Raw genomic sequence first — 19783 nt, forward strand, 5'->3', positions numbered from 1 at the left:
TTGAGATGGATAAGGTTGAGAGATGTTCTTGGAGATTAAATGAGAACTTGTTTAGATATGAAAAAAATACAATAGAACTTAAAAAGCATTTGAAAGAATTTTTTGAAATAAATTTGAATAAAGGTACCCCAATTGAAATTGTTTGGGACGCAAGTAAAGCTTATATGAGAGGGGTACTTATCTACATGAATTCTAAACATAGACTGTTCCGACAAAAGAAAAGATCTGAGTTGGAAATGGAAATAAAGAATAAAGAACAGTTACTTATTAAAAACCCAACAGATGAAAGAATACGAAGTGCTATAAAACTTTTGAAAGACCAATTTCAAATGCTTATGGCGGAACAAGTTGCAACAAGCCTACAATACGTGAAGCATAATACATTTTGCAACGCTAACAAACCGGGCAGATGGTTGGCTTATACATTGAGGAAAAAACAAAGTACACGGACTATTGATAGTATTGATATTGGAGGGAAAGAAATTTTTCAACAAAAATTAATTAAAGAAGCTTTTGTGGACTATTATACTAAATTATATGCCAAAGAAGAGGTGCAGAATGGACTTATAGAAAAATATTTAAATGATAAGAGAGTTACAAAAATTACTGATCAACAAAAGGAAAGAATGAATTATCCTATAACAGAGGAGGAGATAACAGCAGCAATTAAACAGTTAAAAACAGCCAAAGCTCCTGGCACGGATGGTTTGACTGCAGTGTATTACAAAACTTTACAAGCTGAAATGGTGGGACAACTTAGAGATTTATTTTGCAATATTCAACAAGGGGGTAAAATACCCCCATCTTGGACAACTGCTTATATATCTTTGATACCAAAAGAACAAGTTGGTCCTAAAAAACCAGAGAATTACAGACCAATATCTCTTTTGAACACAGACTATAAAATTTATGCGAAGGTATTAGCCAACAGGTTGATGCCAGTAATTCAAAAGGTGATTCATGAGGACCAAGCGGGATTTATTGAGGGCAGATATATGAAGGACAATGTAAGGCAAGTAATAGACTTATTGGAATATCTTGATAAGAATAAACAGATCCCTGCAGTGCTGGTTTTTCTGGATGCAGAGAAGGCCTTTGATAGAGTGGATTGGAATTTTCTACTAAAGACTTTAAAAAAGATGGGCTTTGGGGACCAATTTATACAGGCGATCTCAGCAATTTATCAAGAGCAAAAAGCACAGATTATTATTAATGGAAGTCTGACGACAGAGTTTAAAATTGAAAAAGGAACAAGACAGGGATGTCCGTTGTCCCCACTTTTATTTATTTTAACATTGGAAGTCTTGCTAAATACAATACGGGACTCTAAAATTTTGAAAGGTATAATGATAAGGCAAGAGGATTATAGAATAAAGGCATTTGCAGATGATCTGGTTGTTACCCTATCACAACCAATGGAATCAATAATCTTGATGAACGACATTATACAAGACTATGGTAGAGTTTCAGGTTTTAGACTGAATTCAAAAAAGACTAAAATGATAGTTAAAAATATGACACAAGATCGTAAACATGAGCTTGAAAGGAGGGCAGGTTTTGAAATTGTACCTAAGGTAAAATATCTTGGAGTTCAGGTTGCAGAATCAAACATGAAATTGTTCCAAAATAATTATGAGGTGTTGTGGCAAGAGGTCCAGAAAGACATGGAGACTTGGAAAAAGCTGCAACTGTCTTTACTTGGAAGAATAGCAGCAGTTAAGATGAACATTTTGCCAAGATTTCTGTTTTTGTTTCAAATGATTCCGGTGCTTAAAAGTGACAAACAACTGAAAGTTTGGCAGTCTGGTGTGAATAAGTTTGTCTGGAACGAGAAGAAGCCGAGAGTGAAATTGAAAATTATGCAAGATGTTCCAGAAAGAGGAGGCCTTAAACTCCCAAACCTACAGTTATATTATGATGCAGCAGCTTTAACTTTAACAAGTGATTGGTTTGGAAGTAAAAAGACTGGAATACTGAATGCAGAAAGTTTTGATCTTGAATTTGGATGGCATGCTTATTTATTTTATGACGACAAAGTAAATAAAGTATTTAAAAGTCATATACTTAGAGAATCTTTGATGAGAGTTTGGAAGAAGCACCGACTCAAATGGGATTACAAAATACCGTTATGGCTGGATCTTGGTCATACTATGTGGAATACAAATATAATGTCACTCGGGGGGTTTTTATATAAAGAGGTTCTTTTTACAGATGCGGGCAGATGGCAGTTGAAGACATTACAGACACTGTTGGATGAAGGAATTAATTTAACTTGGTTACAATATAATCAACTACAATTGAGATGGAAAGAGGACCAAAAAACTGGTATTATGTTGCATGAGGAAGAATTGGTTAGACATATAAGAGAGAAAGGTCCAATGCATATTAAAAGGCTTTATAATGTTTTGCTAGAAAGGGATTCAGAAACTGAATTAGTTAAAGATTGTATGATTAAGTGGGCACAAAATTTCGAAGAACCAGTGATGTTGGAAACATGGGAAAAAATTTGGGTTCAGAATGTTAAATTTACACAGTCGCAGAACCTGAGGGAAAATTTTTATAAAATGTTTTATAGATGGCATTTAGATCCTAAAAAGTTGTCATGTATGTACCCTAATGTTCAGCCAAAATGTTGGAGATGCGAATGTTTGGATGCTACGTATTATCATGTTTGGTGGACCTGTAGGAAAGTTAAGGCTTTTTGGATAAAAATATGGTGGGTTATGCAGAATGTTTTGAAGAAAAAAATTCAATTCTCTCCACAATTGTTTTTATTGGGTATAGTTAAGGGTTTTACACGGGGTGAAATAAAACTAATATTGTATATGATAACAGCAGCAAGATTGTTGATAGGTAAATATTGGAAGAATGAAGCTTTGCCTACTATCGAGGAATGGACTTTGAAGATGGCTAGTTTTGCAGAGATGGCGAAGATTTCAGCATATTTAAAGGATTGTTCACAAGAGACTTATGAATGGGAATGGAAAAGGTGGATAGAATATGTTCAGAACAAATACCAAACTAGAAAGTATCAAATAGCTTTTATTTGAAAATAATGTATTAGAAATATCTTAATGTAAAGAGAAAAAGAGGAAAAATTATATAGGGGGAGGGATGGGTTCAGGTTTATATATCAGTGTTATTAGTTATGAGTACATAATAGGGAAGTCTGGGGGGGGAGGATTAGGGAGGGTTAGGGAGGACGGGAAGTTTGGGGAGGGAGGTGGGGGGGTGAAAAAAAAAGGGGTGAAAATGTAATTGTAAAACTTTTGCAATAAAAAAAAAAAAAGAATTCATCAAAAATGGAAATTAGTCATGCATAATTTCTAAACACAATATTTCATGCTCTTTACCATGTTTTTATCGTAAGTTTAAAATAAAAGTTAAAGGAAAGAAAGAAATTGGCTTTCTTAAGCATTTAACAATTTAAAAAATGTATACTTCAGCAGAGGATTAAGATGGCTGTTAATATGTGTTATATAACTAAAAAAAATCTCCCATTCTTTTCTGTCACATTACTTGAAAGATTTGAGGGTGGGGTGTGGCAGAATTTATTCAACAATTAACATTTCAGTTATGTGAGTCAAAATATATTCAATAATGCTTTTCTTAGAGCATTTCTTTTATAAATGTGAGCTGAAGTTCCCGCGCTAAAAGATTAGGTTAAAAGTTACTCATTCAAACCCGTCCTCACTGCTCAGTCCAATGCAATCCAATCACCAGTTGTTGAGTTGCTGTGAGAACTTTAGGCTGGGAAGGTGATAAGAAGTTGTTCTCAGGTGATGCTCTCTTGTCTTCTTTGGAGCTGAGACAAAATAGACGGCCCCAAGCCAATGCCTCCCTCCTCCCTAGCCCAGAAACATACATCAAAGTAAAGAAAGGTGAAAGGTCACCAAAGCAGGTGACAGGTCATAAAAATACCAAGACCCCCTCCTTGTATCATCCCGATAAGGCTCTATGGCAGGGGTATCAAACTCAAGGCCCACAGGCTGGATCTGCTAGGGGATGCTTAGATCTGACCTGGAAACGGCGAAGGACCTGCCCACGGTGCCTCTGCATGGAACTCAGAAGAGCTCTATTTTCACTGGCAGAGCGCTTGGGGCGCAACAGATGCCCCGACATGAGTGATGTCAAGATGGCCACACCTACCATGGCCACATCCATCCTGCCCTCTCCCAATGTCAAATACATCCCTGATGTGGCCCTCAATGAAATTGAGTTTGCTGCCATTGATCTATGGGGACCTGACATGCTGCCCCCCCCAAAAGAAAAGGTTTTGCCAGTGTTTTAGCAGTAGGGATCTTTTGACATGGGACAAAGTGGACCTGTTTCAAGAACAGGTCAATAGCCACCCAGATGACAGTGTTTTCCACACTTTCTGGCAATTCTATTATAAAGTCCATAGAAATCTCTCTCCAGGGTGCTGAAGGCTCCGCTACTGGCTGAAGAAGGCCAGGGGTTTTCCCCGTCTTTGCTTGGCAGCTGCACAGATAAGGCAGCTAGCTACATAGTTCTTGATGTCTTTTTTGAGGGATGCCACCAAAATTGTCTTTTCAGAAGGTGTAAGGTTTTTACAAACCCAAAGTGCCACGCTAGCCTTGAGTCACGGCAGGTTTACATGGTTTTAAGTCTCTGACTGGCTGGAACGTGCAGCTTCTCTCTCACCCAGGCAAGCCTTCATGCATGGAGCAGGAGTCTTTGGGGCTGAGGAACCACTTGTCTTCGGTTAAGGCTTGCTTAAAGGTCAAGGTAGTGGTGTTATCTGGGGAGGGGTCCTCCTTTGTTTGCGCTCCAGTAACCACTGAAGCAAGTGGTTGCAGCACTGCAACTAGCAACCAAGCAGCTAGTTGCAGTGCTGGGAGCAAGGGCTTGACTGTTTCTGGCTTCGCACTGTTGTACTATGGGAGCCTTGATAGGACATCCACCAGGAAATTCCCCCCCCAGCCCCGATAAGTAGCAAAGGGTGAAGTTGAATCTTTGAAAGTGTTGGGCCCACCGTGCCTGTTTAGGAGACAGTTTCCTTGGGGTCTTTGGAGCCTCCAGGTTTTTGTGACACCTGGAATAAAATCTTGTTCCCCTCCAGAAAGTGGCACCAAGTGAGAAGAGTCCATCAAATGGCATAGCCTTCCTTCTTCCACAGTGCCCAACATTCTTCAGTTTCAGTTAATTTTTTGGAGGTGTATGCACACGGCTGTAGTTGGCCCTGTGCATTCTCCTGCAGTAGGACAGCCCTGATGGCCACATCACTGGCATCAGCCTGAATTATAAAAGGCTTTTCCGGGCCCGGTTGCCTTAGCAACGATTCAGCGGAAAGTCTTTTAACTTTTCAAATGCTGCTTGGCACTCCATTGTCCATTTTAGGAGTCGGCTTGTCTACCCCCTTTATTTTCAGCAAGTAGTGATGGGGAAGGCAATCTGGGCAAACTACAGGATGAATTGTCTGTAAAAGTTGGTGAAGCCAAGGAAACTCTGCAGTTATTTCCTCATGCGGGGAGGTCCCCAATCCAGTACTGCCCTCACTTTAACTGGATCCATTTCCACCCCCTCATGGGAGATTCAGTATCCCAAGTACCGAACCAGTCTTTGTGGAACTCGCATTTGGACAGTTTACCATACAGTTTGTCTGCTCGGAGTTTGTTCAGGAATCCTTTGACCAACTTCACATGCTCCACTTTTGTCTGGGTGTATACCCAAACCCCCTTATATAGGTGTTCCTGGAGCACCTCATTTATCAGATGCATAAACACACTGGGGGCTCCCTGTAGTCCAAACGTTAAACTGGAAACATCCTAGGGGCCAGTTAAAGGCAGTTTTCCATTCATCCCCTTCTTTAATCCTGACCCGGTAGTAGGCCTCCGGTAAATCCAGCTTTGAGAATACCCTACCCTTGGAGAAGTTGGCCAGCATGTCTTTCATGAGGGGAAGGGAGTACTCATTTTCCATGCACACTGCATTTAGACCCCATAATCTATGCACAAACGAAGAGACCCATCCTTTTTTTCCCAAAACCGTACCGGGGAAGCTACCTTGGGTCTAGTGGTTGAATGAAGCCCTGCACTAGATTTTTATCTATAAAATTTTGCAGCTTGTCTAACTCCCGTGGAGTCAGAGAATACAGCTTTAGTGTCAGTAGCTTGGTCCCAGGGACAATCTCAATGGCACAGTCTGTGGGGCGGTGGGGCAGGAGCTCATTAGAGTTTCATTTGCTGAACACTTCACTTCCTGGTATTCTTGAGGCACACCCAGCAGTGTTCTCCCTTTGACGCAGTCACCACTCCTCTGCGGGGCTCATACCTGAGGTTCCTGTTGCATGGAACTTGCTGTCCCTTTGGGAATTTCAGAAGCCCCTCTTTCCAGTCCACCCACGGGTTCCACTACTTTAGCCAAGTCAGTCCTAGGACAAGGGGCCATTCCATACCTGGCACTATGACAAAAGTCAGTCTCAGAATGATTTTTCATGGTTAGCTCCAGGGGTTTGGTGGCAAATATGGCCAGGACCCCCCCTGCGATGGACCCGTATAGCTGGCAGAAGGCAATCGGGTTATTTAGTCTCCTCAGCTGGATCCCCTGTTTCCCTTCCAGGGTTGGGCTTATAAAACAACTGGTTTACCCTGAGTCCAGTAAGGCCTTTAGCATGACTTTCTTCCCAAAAATGGGAATTAACAGTTCTATGGGCAAGATGACCAGTTCTATGGGCCCACTTACCAGGGGTCATCTTCAAAGTCACTATCTGATGGCCCTGGTTCTTCTTCCCATGGAATCGGAGTTTCCCCTCCAGGTTTTGGGGAGAGACGGAACTCCATGACCTCGGCACTCTTCAGGACCATGTCTTTTGCCTCCCGCACTTGAAGCAGGCAGCACCACCTGGGGCAGCAGCACCACCTGGAGCTTGGCAACTTCCTTCTTTCTCTCAGGTGGGGAATGCTTCCACATTCTGCTGGAGTGGTACTGGTTTCTCGCTTGGTCAATTTTGGCTTCTTCCGCAAGGATGTACCAGTTGTGGAGGCGATTCGGGGCACCTTTGGCAATGCAGGCATGGTACAAGTCATCGTTCAGGCCAGTTCCTTAAATCAGCTTACTAGGATGTCTTCCGGTCAGGCTAGGCAGGAGGCTAGGTCCCAGAATTCTTCGATGTACTCAGCTACCCGGTGGCGGCCCTGCCTTACAGTTTTGATCTGGTCCCTAGCCTTGTGATCAGCCAGGGGGTCCTCAAATCTCCGTCTCAGTGCTGTCATGAAACAGTCAAAATTGCAGAGCTCTGGGGCGTTAGCATTATGGAGGGTTACCATCCACCGGGCAGCAGCTCCTTCCAGAGCCAGGGTGACAACTGACTCTGGCTCCTTCGATGGGAAAGTCTCATCTGTATTCCTGCAGGTAGGTGACATCGTGAGAGAGGAAGAATCCCAGTTGCTGGGGATCTCCATCAAACTTGATGCCTGGGGTGGGTGTTTTTTGTTCCAGTTGTGGGGCTCCTCCTCCCCCGGCTCTCTGGACATTCGCTCCACAAAGGTCTCTCTCCAAGAGGGATTAGCGGGTGTGGTGGCTGCCCCATCTGCAGTTCCGGCAGCACCAGCAGAGGTCCCCGGCGCATGGGACTCCCTCTTCCCATCTGCGGTTTCTCCTTGCTCTCCCTCACCTCTCTCCATTCGGGCCATGGACTCTCAGGTTCTCAGATTCTGGAAAGCTTCCATCATGAGTCGGTCAGCATGGTCTGGTTCTTCCTCCAGGTCATCATCATCATCCAGGGCTTCCATCTCCCATCTCCAACCATGCTGCCAGCTACCTTGGATGAAGGTGACCCCTTTGGTCCTTCCTCCGCAGTCCTCCTTCCCCATCTAAACGGACCATCTTGGCTTCACAAGGTCCTCCAGGTGCTGCTTCCTCTGTCCATTCGCTGGGGGCTACATCAGGTTGACCTTGGTGGAGGTCTCTCCCCAGCATTCAGCTTCTTCGTGCTTGCTGCCCTGGTTGGACATCTTGTGCATGGTCCCCACGGTAGCGCAGGTGCCTCTCCAGGTTGACCACTTTTTAGATCCTGCCTAATGTAAGGTCTTCAGTGATCCTCTCAAGAACTCTTGAAACAGGTAGCTTTTCAAATGGAACTTATATTGGGAGACAGTGATAGCAAAGAGAGTAAGCAGGATTTGAAGTTCCCATGCTAAAAGGTTAGGTTAAAAGTTACTCATTCAAACCCCTCCCCACTGCTCAGTCCGACATGAACCAATCACCAGTTATTGAGTTGCTGTGAGAACTTTAGGCTGGGAAGGTGATAAGAAGTTTTCTCAGGCATCGTTCTCTCTTTGGAGATGGCCCAAAGCCAATGCCTCCCTCCTCCCTAGCCTAGGAAGATACATCAAAATAAAGAAAGTCCAAAGCAGGTAACAGGTCATAAAAATACCCAGCCCCCCTCCTTCCGCCAGAATGGCAGCATCCCGATAGGGATCTATTGGGACCCAACACTGGCATCCCTTTGTAAGGGGCAGTTATGAAAGCTGGCTTTCAGCCTTCAGCATCCTATGAGAGTCATCCCACAGCACTGCTTTTTTTTTCAGTGGGCCTTCTTCTAAGACTTCTGCTGCACTTCTGAAAACCTTGCTCTGGCGTCATCTTGAATCAACAATGTATCTTCAACTGCTAATCCTTTCTAAATCTGTCATGGTTTTGCCAGCTATTAGACTTCCATCTCTCCTCACTGCTTCCCAAAGATTTTGTGTTGTCAACTTGCCTATGGAAAATTATGAGAACCTATGCTACTTCTCCTATGGTCAGTTTCTATTTACCATCTAAAACAAGAAATGTACCTGGCTGGATATATAGATGACAGGAAGCTAAAAAGTAGCGGGTGATAGCAAACACCCAAAGTTTCAGTATATGAATATGCTTCGCAAACACATATATTGTAAGAGAATGTGGTTGTTATCTCACCTGACACATAGATACAAGTAATCGTTCAAAATGACCAGATGTATCAGCCCGAATATCATGCTCAATATCTCTTCCAAATTCACTCTTGTAACATTTGACTATTTCTTGAATCTCCTGATTTGTTCTTGTGCAAAGAATTTCAATCAATACATTTTCTTGGGTACCTGCACCCTGAAAGCAGAAAAACAAAGTTGCCATATCAGCACCAAAAAGAGTGCTAGAAAAATGATCATGTACGTCTTTTATAGTACATCAACATCTAGGCTAAGCTGCTTCATATAATAGAATATACTGCAAGCAAAAGCCACATTATGCAATGCCCAACTCCCAAATAAATCAGTATTAGATTCTCTCTTTGATCACCTCCTCCTAATTTTCTGTGTAGTCCTGGCTGGTTCTACTTCCTGAGATTACTTAATGTACATTACAACTTTCCTAGTTGTGGAAAGACAAAGTTTGGAAAGGGTGGAAAACCTCACAAGCTTTTATATGTCAAGCTCTGAATGTCCTTTGGCTTCTCTAACTTCTTTTAAATAGTAAATTCCTCAACTATAGTAAAGGAGCAATCTTAACATTTTGGATTTTCTTCCCTTTTCTTAAGCAATTTTACTGCTGTCCCTCTCAATCTGATTTGTTTTTGTGCCTTTTGTGCCTTCTTTCCACTTACTGCCCCATCTCCCTGATGCTTTTCTTCACCTCCCAGGCTCTTTCTTCTGTCCCATATAAATTAGCTGCTATCAGGGTTCAAACTGAGCCTTAAGGAGGCTGTCCTAGGTGCCACTTCCACTACTGAAGCCTATGGCTGGTCCAGCCAGGCCTCCATTTCGAACAGAGTAGGGGACAGATAACTGTAGACAACTCCTGGGAACCAGAGCTTCTGAGTTCCTGTTGGCATTTTTGGTGCCCACACTGGGAGTGGCAGAAATGTGGCCAATAAAAGATAAATATGATTTGACAGGCATAACATCTAGATCTAGTAAAATCATTCCCAGAACAAATACCATTTTGCTTTACTAGCAATAAAAGAAGAGGAAGAGCACGGAGTTAAAATATTCATTCTTGCTCAGAAATTCAAATGAATGAATGCTCTAGAGCAGGGGTATCAAATTCAAGTCATCACAGCAGCATCATGTGACATATCGAGACTTTTCCCCCCCTTTGCTAAACCGGGCGTGGACATGGCTCGCGCGTGACACATCCAGCCCACAGGCCGGGAGTTTGACAGCCCTGCTCTAGAGTATCTTGGTGATGATATTCTTCTTTAGAAGAAGAAATAGGGGAATCAGAAATCTTTGACTTGATTCTAATCAATATGGAAAACAGTTGAGGAAATGGAAATTACAGGAACATTTCAAGGAAAGTGCTGTGCAGTGCAGGATTCTTTTATTTTAAGGGAAGAAAACTGAATGCAAATATCTATTTTAAATATAAAATAGGGAATTTTATTACAGCAGTAGTGAATGTGATTCATGGCAAGAGAAGCAAGTAATAAAATGAGCACCAAAAAGGTAGGAATTTAGTATCAGAGAGAAAATCACATTGGTCTGGCTCGGATATAATTATCTACAACCTTGAAAAACTTCACAGTATAGCTAGTCCTCATTTAACTACCCTTATGGGATCAGCAACTCCACTGGTAAGCAAAGTAGTCAGTGTGGAAAATTGATTGCAACTTTGCTTTCCAGATGGAAGAAGATAAGACCAGTCAGTTTCACACTTTTGCTTGCCTCCTAACCACTCCCCCAACCTTTGGAATCCTGGCCTGCCTGCTCTATACATATTGAAAGTAATGCTGCTGGCGGGTCATGCTGCTGGGAGCTGCAGGCAGCCAATAGTGCTCTCTTGAAATCCCTTCTCCAATTTTTCCACCTTGTGGGGAAGGGAAGGGAAATAAAAAAAACAGTGAGCAATCTCTCCTTTGCCTGCCCCCTTTCCTGCTGCTGCTGGTGCAATTGCATTGCTCTCAATATGTAGAAGAGCAAACAATTTATTCTCTTGTAATCTCTTCCTCTCCAATCTCTGTTCTCTGGGGGAGGGAGGAGAAGGATTAGGTAAAGGAAAGATTGCCTACAATCTTACAAAGATTGACTTGCACACACACAAACACACACTCCTTCCAAAGGGCAGGAGAGTAGCTAGGTAGCAAACAAAATTTGAAAGTATGAAACCAATTAGTCGTGTGTCTTTCCAGCTACATAGCACAGTCACTCTGCTTAGCAATTAAAATCCCTCTGCTCTGCCAATTAAAATCATCCAGCAGGAGCTACCTGTTAATTGTGAAGTTACAGCCCACTCACAGCCTCTCTGCACCAGCCTTTCCAGATAAGGAATCAATATTTTATCTCAGACATCCTTACAGTTACATTTCATTTCGTTTCATTTCATTTATTAGATTTATATACCACCCTACTCCTGAAGGACTCAGGGCGGTGAACAGCCAAGATAAAACACATACAATATAATTTTTTTAAAAAAATAATAATTTAAAATGTATTAAATAAATTTGGCCCATACTAATTAAAACACCCCTATTTTTAAAAAAACAAATTAAAATTAACCAATTAAAAGAGTTAGGCCAGCCCAGCTTGTTGGAATAAAAAAGTCTTGAGGGCGCGGTGGAAGGTGCGTAAATCTGGGATCCTCCATATCTCCGGGGGGAGTTCTTTCCAAAGGGCAGGTGCCCCCACAGAGAAGGTACAGAGGTTACCTTCTTACAGAGGTAAAAATGTGATTGCCTTCAAACCTTCCTTATCTAGCTTAAAAAATGTCTTGTTGAAACTGAGATATCTCAGCAAAAAGAAAAATGGAAAAATTAAGATTATTATCCCTTCAGTTTCCTGGAAAGTTGCAAATTTTCAGAAAACTAAAAAGAAAATAAATATAAAAATACCCCCATCCTTTCTGGTTCAAGGAATTATTATTTGGGAAAACATACATAAATGTCTTTATAACATTACACCAGGATTGTTTTTAAATTTCTGCATAATTAACTTCTGTTTTTAACTGAGTTTAATATCCATTATTTTTATGTAATGCAACCTATTTGATCAAACTAGGAACTTGGTGCAATAGATACCCCCAAATTTCCCTCAGAAATTCCTATCCAACAATGATCTTACATTGTTTCTGCATATCTTCCTATATAATATAACTTTTACCTAAATTTTTTGCTTAAAAATTGACCTAGTTTTTGTCTAAATTAAACTTTACAATCATTTTGATCTCACTGCTTTTATTTTTGCACCTAATATTTTTTTTAAATCAACTCATACCTTCATTGCATGCCTTAAACTCCAGGCATCATAATAGGTACATGGCATGAACAATGCAAGGATAAGTTCTTCCATATTCCCACTTAGCTCCGACTTCAGGTCTTTAATTAAATCCTGTCCAGTTATCAAAATAAGAATTCAGAAGGGAGTATATTCACAAAACCTTAAACATATATTTGAACATATACTCAAAACAAAAATTAGCTAGAGTAAGATACATTTCAAACAGAAGTAGACTTATTTTACATTTTTTATTTATATTAGGAGGATCCAATTATTTAATTATTTTTAAATAATTACTTTTGATTATTAAGTGTAAAACTTAAATGCAGTGTTTTAATTAGTAAGACAGGACTGAATAATAATAATAATTTAATGAACACAATAGCAACATTATTATGAATGGGCTGCAATGCATAGGCATACTTACCACAAGCACTAGAAGCAAATAACTGTAGCAATTAAGAAAACATAAATAAATAAAGCAATGTAAAATATCAACCCATAATGCAGGCAATTCAGATATTCCCAATTAAACTGTCAATTTTCCAACTGGCTCACCCCAATCTAGATTTGCATTTTATTAAAAAGCAGCTTCTGAAAAATGTCTTGTCCAAAAAGACAACATCTGGATTTCCTTCCTCTGCACAGGTAGTCCTTAGATTACAATGGCAATTTGGGCCAGAATTTCCATCACTGAGCAATGAGATCATAGTGCAATGTCACATGACCGCATTACATAGCGATGGCAATCCTAGCAGTCCTGGTTGCTATTGTTAATTCCAGAAATGTGTGGATCATTAAGTGGGAAGAAATGGGAGCTCCAGGCAAACAGGCTGGTGAACGAGACCTATGGTAAGAGCTATAGGCAGGCAGATGCCAAAGTGGGGGCAGGTGAAAAAGCAGCAAGAGCAGGAGTGATACATCACTTCCTGCTAGCTTCCCCATTGACTTTGCTTCCAGGAAGCCAGCAGGGAATGTCAGAAATCGTGATCACATGACTGCTGCTTGCTGCAATGTCATAATTGCAAGCCAGACATCAAAGTCTCAGATTGCAATCACATGACTGCAGGGATGCTGCAAGTCTGAAGACCAGTCATAAATCTCCCTCATTCCGTGTCATCAAAACTTTGAATAGATGCTGAATAAGTGATCATAACTGGAGAGCTATCTGTGTGTGCTGAGTGCAAGCAGATGGTCACATCCAATTAGCAAAACACTCAAGTGGTAATTCATTTCTTACATCCTTGAAGTCAGGTGAAGAATGGAGAGCGGATTTATCCATGAAATTTTAATCTGTACTTAAGTATAACTTGATCTTTTCTTGAGGTCTAGGACCTCAAGAAGATTCCTTGAAAATTGTAGGACATTCAGAGAAGAGACTATCACTGAACACTGAATTGAGTGTTAATATAAATAAATATCATTCCCACAATGTAAAATTCAGTAAAATGGGTAACACACAAATGGAAGGTCAAACCAAATTTCCTTTAGATCTTTCTTAGCTCTGACAAACAGACAAAATGTCCTGCCATATTGCTACTCTTCCTTTGTCAATTACAGGGAGTCCTCAATTTACAACCACAATTGGGACCAGAATTTCCACTGCTAAGCAAGATAGTTGTTAAGTAATTTTACAACCTTTTTTGCAACATTAAATGAATTGCTCAAGTTATTAAATGAATTGTGTGGTTATTAAACAAATCAAACTTCCCTTACTGACTTTGCTTGTCAGAAGCCAGCTGGGAAGGTTGTAATAGTGATCTCATGATTCCAGTTTGCTGCAACTGTCATAAATATATGCCAGTTACCAAATTTTGATCACATAACAGTAATGATGCTGCAACAGACTTAAGTCTGTAAGTCACTTTTTCAGTGCTGCTGTAACTTTGTCATTAAAAGAATAGTCAAGGACTACCTTTTTGGAAAAATATAACCAACCATTTTACCTTGCCATACATAGTCTTGAAAGCAGATTTAATTTGTTGCCTCTGATTATTTGAACGGTTGGCAACAACATCAATGATTGCTTGCTCATCCGTACCTTGGAAAGAAGAAACATGTATAGTCAATTTTATATCACAACCATTCCTCCATTCCACCCCTGAACGTTACATTGAGAAAGCATTTAAGCCTGCCCCTCACCCTCATTTTTCTTCCTCAGATCATTTTTCTGTGATGCTTATGCTAGAGACCATTTAGAAAACAAATAAAGAGTGTGGCCGGCCGGAGCTATGGAAGCTCTACAACAGGGGTGTCAAACTAAATTTCATTGAGGGCCCAGCCTCTCCCCCTTATTCAAGAAAGTAAACTTGGCATTTCAAAAGGAACCTTTTATTGAACAGGGGTGATAGCAGGGCAAAATCAAAGCAAGCTCTAAGGTCCCTCAGGCAATACAGTATAGAATAAAGGAATTAGAAATCCCTCCCAACAGTCCAATGTGGATTCAGCCAATCCACAGTTGTGAAGATGTTATTGTACCTGTTGCTCTGAGAAAGTGATAAAGGAGCTTTCTCAGAGTCATCCTCCACCAGCTTTCGGACAATACATGGCCCTCCCTCCCCTTACATTCCCCAAAAGGTGCAAAAATGCCAGGGGGCCTAGGCGCCAAAGGTTATAGAATACAGGATATGGCATACATAAGGAAGAAAGCATAAAGTAGATAATGCAAGCAAGGCTCCCCCCTTCCCCTGAAGAATGGCAGATTCACGGATCTGACATACTGCCCTCCTTAGAAAAAAGGATAATCCACCTAGAAAGAGACAAGAAAACATATTATAAACCAGGTAGTTAAGAAGGTTTGTTTGGGTATTTCTGGTGGAATTTCCTTAAAAGCGTATGGCTTGGATATGTTTCTTAGCCACCTACTCATTTTGAGATGGTGGCAGGTGTTTCCAGGCTACCAAATATTACATGGAGCCATGGTGAGTGTGTGAATTGAGGATTTCTTTAATTTCAAAATGTTGTCCTCCTTCCACCATAGTGGGGACTGGAGGTGTGGGTTCAGTTGGTCTGATGTTGGAGGTAATTTCAGGTTTGAGCAAGCTACAGTGGAAAACGGGATGGACTTGTCTGAGTGTTTTGGGGAGGAGTAGTTCCACTGTGACAGGATTTATGACCCTTGTAATGGGGAAAGGTCCTATGAACTTAGGTCCCAGTTATTTTGAGGGTTGTAGGGATTGCAAGAATCTTGTGGATAAATAAACTCTATCTCCAACTTTGAACAGTTTTGGCTCAGTCCTCTTCTTGTCTGCCTGAGCTTTAAAGGCGGCTCTGGCTTTCTGCAGGGCTAATCTGACCACAAGGCCAGGTGGTTTGCAAATTATGCATCCACTCTTTAAGGGAGGGATGTTTGATTCTTCTATGGGTAATTCTGGCATGGGAGTGAATTCCTGGCTGGGCCACCATTTCACTTGGAATGGAGTGAATCCAGTGCTGGTGTGCACTGAATTATTGTATACTACTTCAGCAAAAGGTAAAAGGTCTGTCCAATTATCCTGACGGTAGTTTATAAAACATCTTAGATATTGTTCTAGCACCCCATTCACACATTCCATTCCCCCTCCCCATTCATCAGGGGGCTTAAGCCTTGGGCAGTGCCTAGTAGGTTCAGGAAAGCCCTCCAAAATTCAGAGGTGAATTGGACTACCCGATCAGAAATAATCCTTTGGGGAGCTCCATGGAGGTGATAAATGTGTATCAGGAACATCTTTGCCAGTACCTTAGCTGTTGGGATTTTTGGGCAGGGGATGAAATGGACCTGTTTGGAGAAAAGATCTGTTACTACCCAAATAATGTTATTTCTGGCAGTTCTACAATGAAATCCATGAAGATCTCTCTCGAGGGTGCTGAAGGCTCAGCTACGATTTGCAAAAGTCCAGGGGATTTTCCCTGCCATCTTTTAGCTGCAGCACAGACAGGGCAGCTAGCCACGTAGCTTTCTATGTCCTTTTTGAGCAATGGCCTCCAGAACTGTCTTCTGATGAGGTGCAGGATTTTTACATTCAAAATGATCTGCCAATCTGGAGTCGTGGCATCTCTTCATAAGGTCCAGGCTTTGGCTTGCCGGAACATACAGTTTTCCATCCAAGCTAAATCGTCTTTAATTAGGCAGTTATTTTTGTGGGTTTGGAACCAGTCATCTTTGACTAGAGCTTCTTTAAAAGCCTGGGTGGTGGTATTGTCAGTGGACAGGTTTTGCTTGGCCTGCGCCCTTGTGATTACTTTAGCTGCCAACTGGGGGGTTTGGAGCAAGGGTTTAATTATTTCAGCTTTGGTTCTATTATTTTGGGGTTTCCTGGAGAGAGCATCCGCTAGAAAGTTCTTTCCCCCTGGGAAATATTTGAGCGTGAAGTCAAACCGCTTAAAATATTGCGCCCAGCGTACTTGTTTGGGAGAAGGTTTTCATGGGGTCTAGGTTCCTGTGATCAGTCCAAACTTCAAAGGGGATTGTATTCCCCTTGAGGAAGTGCCTCCAAGTGAGGAGAGCCCAATGTACAGCATTTATTTATTTATTTATTTATTTATTAAATTTTTATACTGCCCCCTCTCCCGAAGGACTCGGGGCGGTGAACAGCCAAGATTAAAAACACACAATACAAATATTAAAATGCATTAAAACAGAATTAAATTATCCTAGGCTTCTCCAATTTTAAAACCCCGTTACCCATAAAATTCACCAATTAAAAAAATTTTAACCCAGCCCGGCTTGCTGAAACAGAAAAGTCTTCAGGGCCCGGCGGAAGGTCCGGAGATCCGGGATTAGTCGTATCCCTGGGGGCAGCTCATTCCAGAGGGCGGGTGCCCCCACAGAGAAGGCTCTTCCCCGGGGGGTCGCCAGCCGACATTGCCTGACAGACGGCACCCTGAGGAGACCCTCTCTGTGGGAGCGTGTTGGCCGGTGGGAGGTTATCGGAGGCAGAAGGTGGTCTCGTAAATAACTGGGTCCTAAGCCATGGAGCGCTTTGAAGATGAGAACCAACACCTTGAAGCGCACTCGGAAGACCACTGGAAGCCAATGCAGCTCGCGCAGGAGAGGTGTCACGTGGGAGCGCCATGCCGCCCCCATAAGTACCCGCGCGGCTGCATTCTGCACCAGTTGGAGCCTCCGAGTGCTCCTCAAGGGGAGCCCCATGTAGAGAGCATTACAGTAGTCAAGGCGGGAAGTAACGAGGGCATGAGTGACCGTGCATAGGGAGTCCCGATCCAGAAAGGGGCGCAACTGGCGTATCAGGCGAACCTGATAGAAAGCCCCCCTGGCCACGGCCGTCAAATGCTCTTCTAAGGACAGCCGTGCGTCCAGGAGGACACCCAAGTTACGCACCCTCTCCGTGGGGGCCAATGTCTCGCCCCCAATAGTCAGCGATGGCACCAGCTGACTATATCGGGACGCCGGCAGCCACAGCCACTCAGTCTTGGAGGGATTGAGTCGGAGCCTGTTCCGCCCCATCCAGACCCGCACCGCCTCCAGGCACCGGGACATCACTTCAAGGGCATTGTTGGGGTGGTCTGGGGTGGAGATGTACAGCTGGGTGTCATCAGCGTACAGATGGCACTGCACCCCAAAACCACGGATGATCTCGCCCAGCGGCTTCACATAAATGTTGAACAGGAGAGGCGAGAGGACCGACCCTTGTGGCACCCCACAAACCAAGTGCCTTGAGGTCGACCTCTGCCCTCCAGCCAACACAGACTGCGACCTGTCGGAGAGATAGGAGGAGAACCACCGTAAAACAGTGCCTCCCACTCCCAACCCCTCCAACCGGCGCAGCATGATACCATGGTCGATGGTATCAAAAGCCGCTGAGAGGTCTAATAGGACCAGAACAGAGGAGCAACCTCTGTCCCGAGCCCTCCAGAGATCATCAACCAACGCGACCAATGCCGTTTCCGTGCTGTACCCGGGCCTGAAGCTGGACTGGAACGGATCTAGATAGACGGTTTCCTCCAGGTACTGCGGGAGCTGTCGCGCAACCACACTCTCAACAACCTTCGCCAGGAAGCGAAGGTTGGAAACTGGACGATAGTTTGCTAAAACAGCTGGGTCCAGAGAGGGCTTCTTGAGGAGGGGCCTCACCACCGCCTCTTTCAAGGCGGAAGGCAAGAACCCCTCGCTCAAGGAAGCATTTATAATCCTCTGGAGCCAGCCTCGTGTAACCTCCCGGGTAGCCAGCACCAACCAGGAGGGACACGGGTCCAATAAACGTGTGGTTGCGTTCAACCTCCCCAGCATCCTGTCCACGTCCTCGGGAGTCACAGGGTCAAACTCATCCCAGATAACCGTCTCAAGACAGACCTCGGACAACCCGCCTGTACCTACCCAGTCGGAGTCCAAGCCTTCCCGAATTTGAGCGACTTTATCGTGCAGATAATGCGCAAAATCCTCAGCACGACCTTGCAAGGGGTCTTCCCACGCTCCCAGATGGAGAAGGGAGCGAGTCACCCTAAACAAGGCAGCTGGGCGATTTTCTGCCGACGCGATAAGAGCGGAAAAGTAATTACACTTCGCCGCCTTTATCGCCACTAAGTAGGTCTTGATATAAGACCTCACTAGTGTACGGTCAGATTCGGAGCGACTGGCCCTCCAACTACTCTCTAGGCGTCTTTTCCGGCGTTTCATCCCCCTCAGCTCCTCGGAGAACCAAGGAGCTGGGCAGATTCGACGCCGGGTCAGAGGCCGCAAAGGCACGACCCGATCTAAAGCACCAGCGGCCGCCCTATCCCAGGCGGCCACCAGGTCCTCAGTCGAGTCGCGTGCCAGAGTCTCAGGAAATGGCCCAAGCTCCATTCGGAACCTATCAGGATCCATCAGGCGCCTGGGGCGGAACCACCTAATTGGTTCCGCCTCCCTGCGGTGGGGCATAGCGGTCAGGAAGTCAAGTCTAAGGAGAGAATGGTCTGACCATGACAAGGGTTCAATAACTATATCCCCTGTATCTAAGCCATTCAACCACTGACCAGAGACGAAAACCAAGTCCAGCGTGTTTCCTCCTATGTGAGTGAGGCCCTGAATTAACTGGGTCAGGTCCATGGCCGTCATGGAAGCCATGAACTCCCGAGCCACCTCAGATGCTTCACCGATGGACGGCAGGTTGAAATCCCCCATGACTAAAAGCCTGGGGGTATCAACCACCACCCCGGCTATAACATTGAGGAGCTCGGGCAGGGCCGCTGCCACGCAGCAAGGAGCCAGGTACGTAACCAGCAGGCCCATCTGCCTCCCATGGCCCCACTTCACAAGGAGAGACTCACAACCGGCTATCTGAGGTACAGTGGCCTCCCTAGGATCAAGACCTTCCTTTACAATAACCGCCACCCCCCCCACCCCTACCCTGGGCCCTTGGCTGATGAAATGCGCGGAAACCCGGTGGGCACATTTCTACGAGGGGGACCCCCCCTCCAGGCCCAACCAGGTCTCAGTAATACCCGCCAGGTCCGCTCCCCCCTCCTGAACCAGCTCACAGATGAGGGGGGCTTTATTAGCCACGGACCTGGCATTGCACAGCATCAGCCTAAGACCCAGGCTCTGAGACTCCGGACAACCCAGGGAACGAGAAGAGCACTGGGGGCCGGAGCATGTCACCGCT

General features: G+C 43.8%; 1 protein-coding gene across 5 annotated transcripts in view; it reads right to left on the reverse strand.

Annotated features, from left to right (window-relative positions):
• The window catches only part of ANXA7 (annexin A7), a 57958-nt gene that overhangs the window by 7943 nt on the left and 30232 nt on the right, over positions 1 to 19783 (reverse strand). For 4 of the 5 annotated variants that reach the window (XM_070946235.1, XM_070946232.1, XM_070946231.1 and 1 more), the window contains exons 7-9: positions 14147 to 14241; positions 12198 to 12311; positions 8926 to 9096 (exon numbers count right to left, since the gene is read on the reverse strand). In XM_070946235.1, the coding sequence (XP_070802336.1) occupies positions 8926 to 9096; positions 12198 to 12311; positions 14147 to 14241 (380 nt within the window). The remainder of the gene's footprint in view (positions 1 to 8925; positions 9097 to 12197; positions 12312 to 14146; positions 14242 to 19783) is intronic. The other variant, XM_070946234.1, reaches the window with a different exon arrangement.

Source organism: Pituophis catenifer, unplaced genomic scaffold (genome assembly GCF_029215685.1).
Source record: "Pituophis catenifer annectens isolate HBS135680 unplaced genomic scaffold, rPitCat1.0.hap2 SCAF_6, whole genome shotgun sequence".
NCBI lineage: Eukaryota > Metazoa > Chordata > Lepidosauria > Squamata > Colubridae > Pituophis > Pituophis catenifer.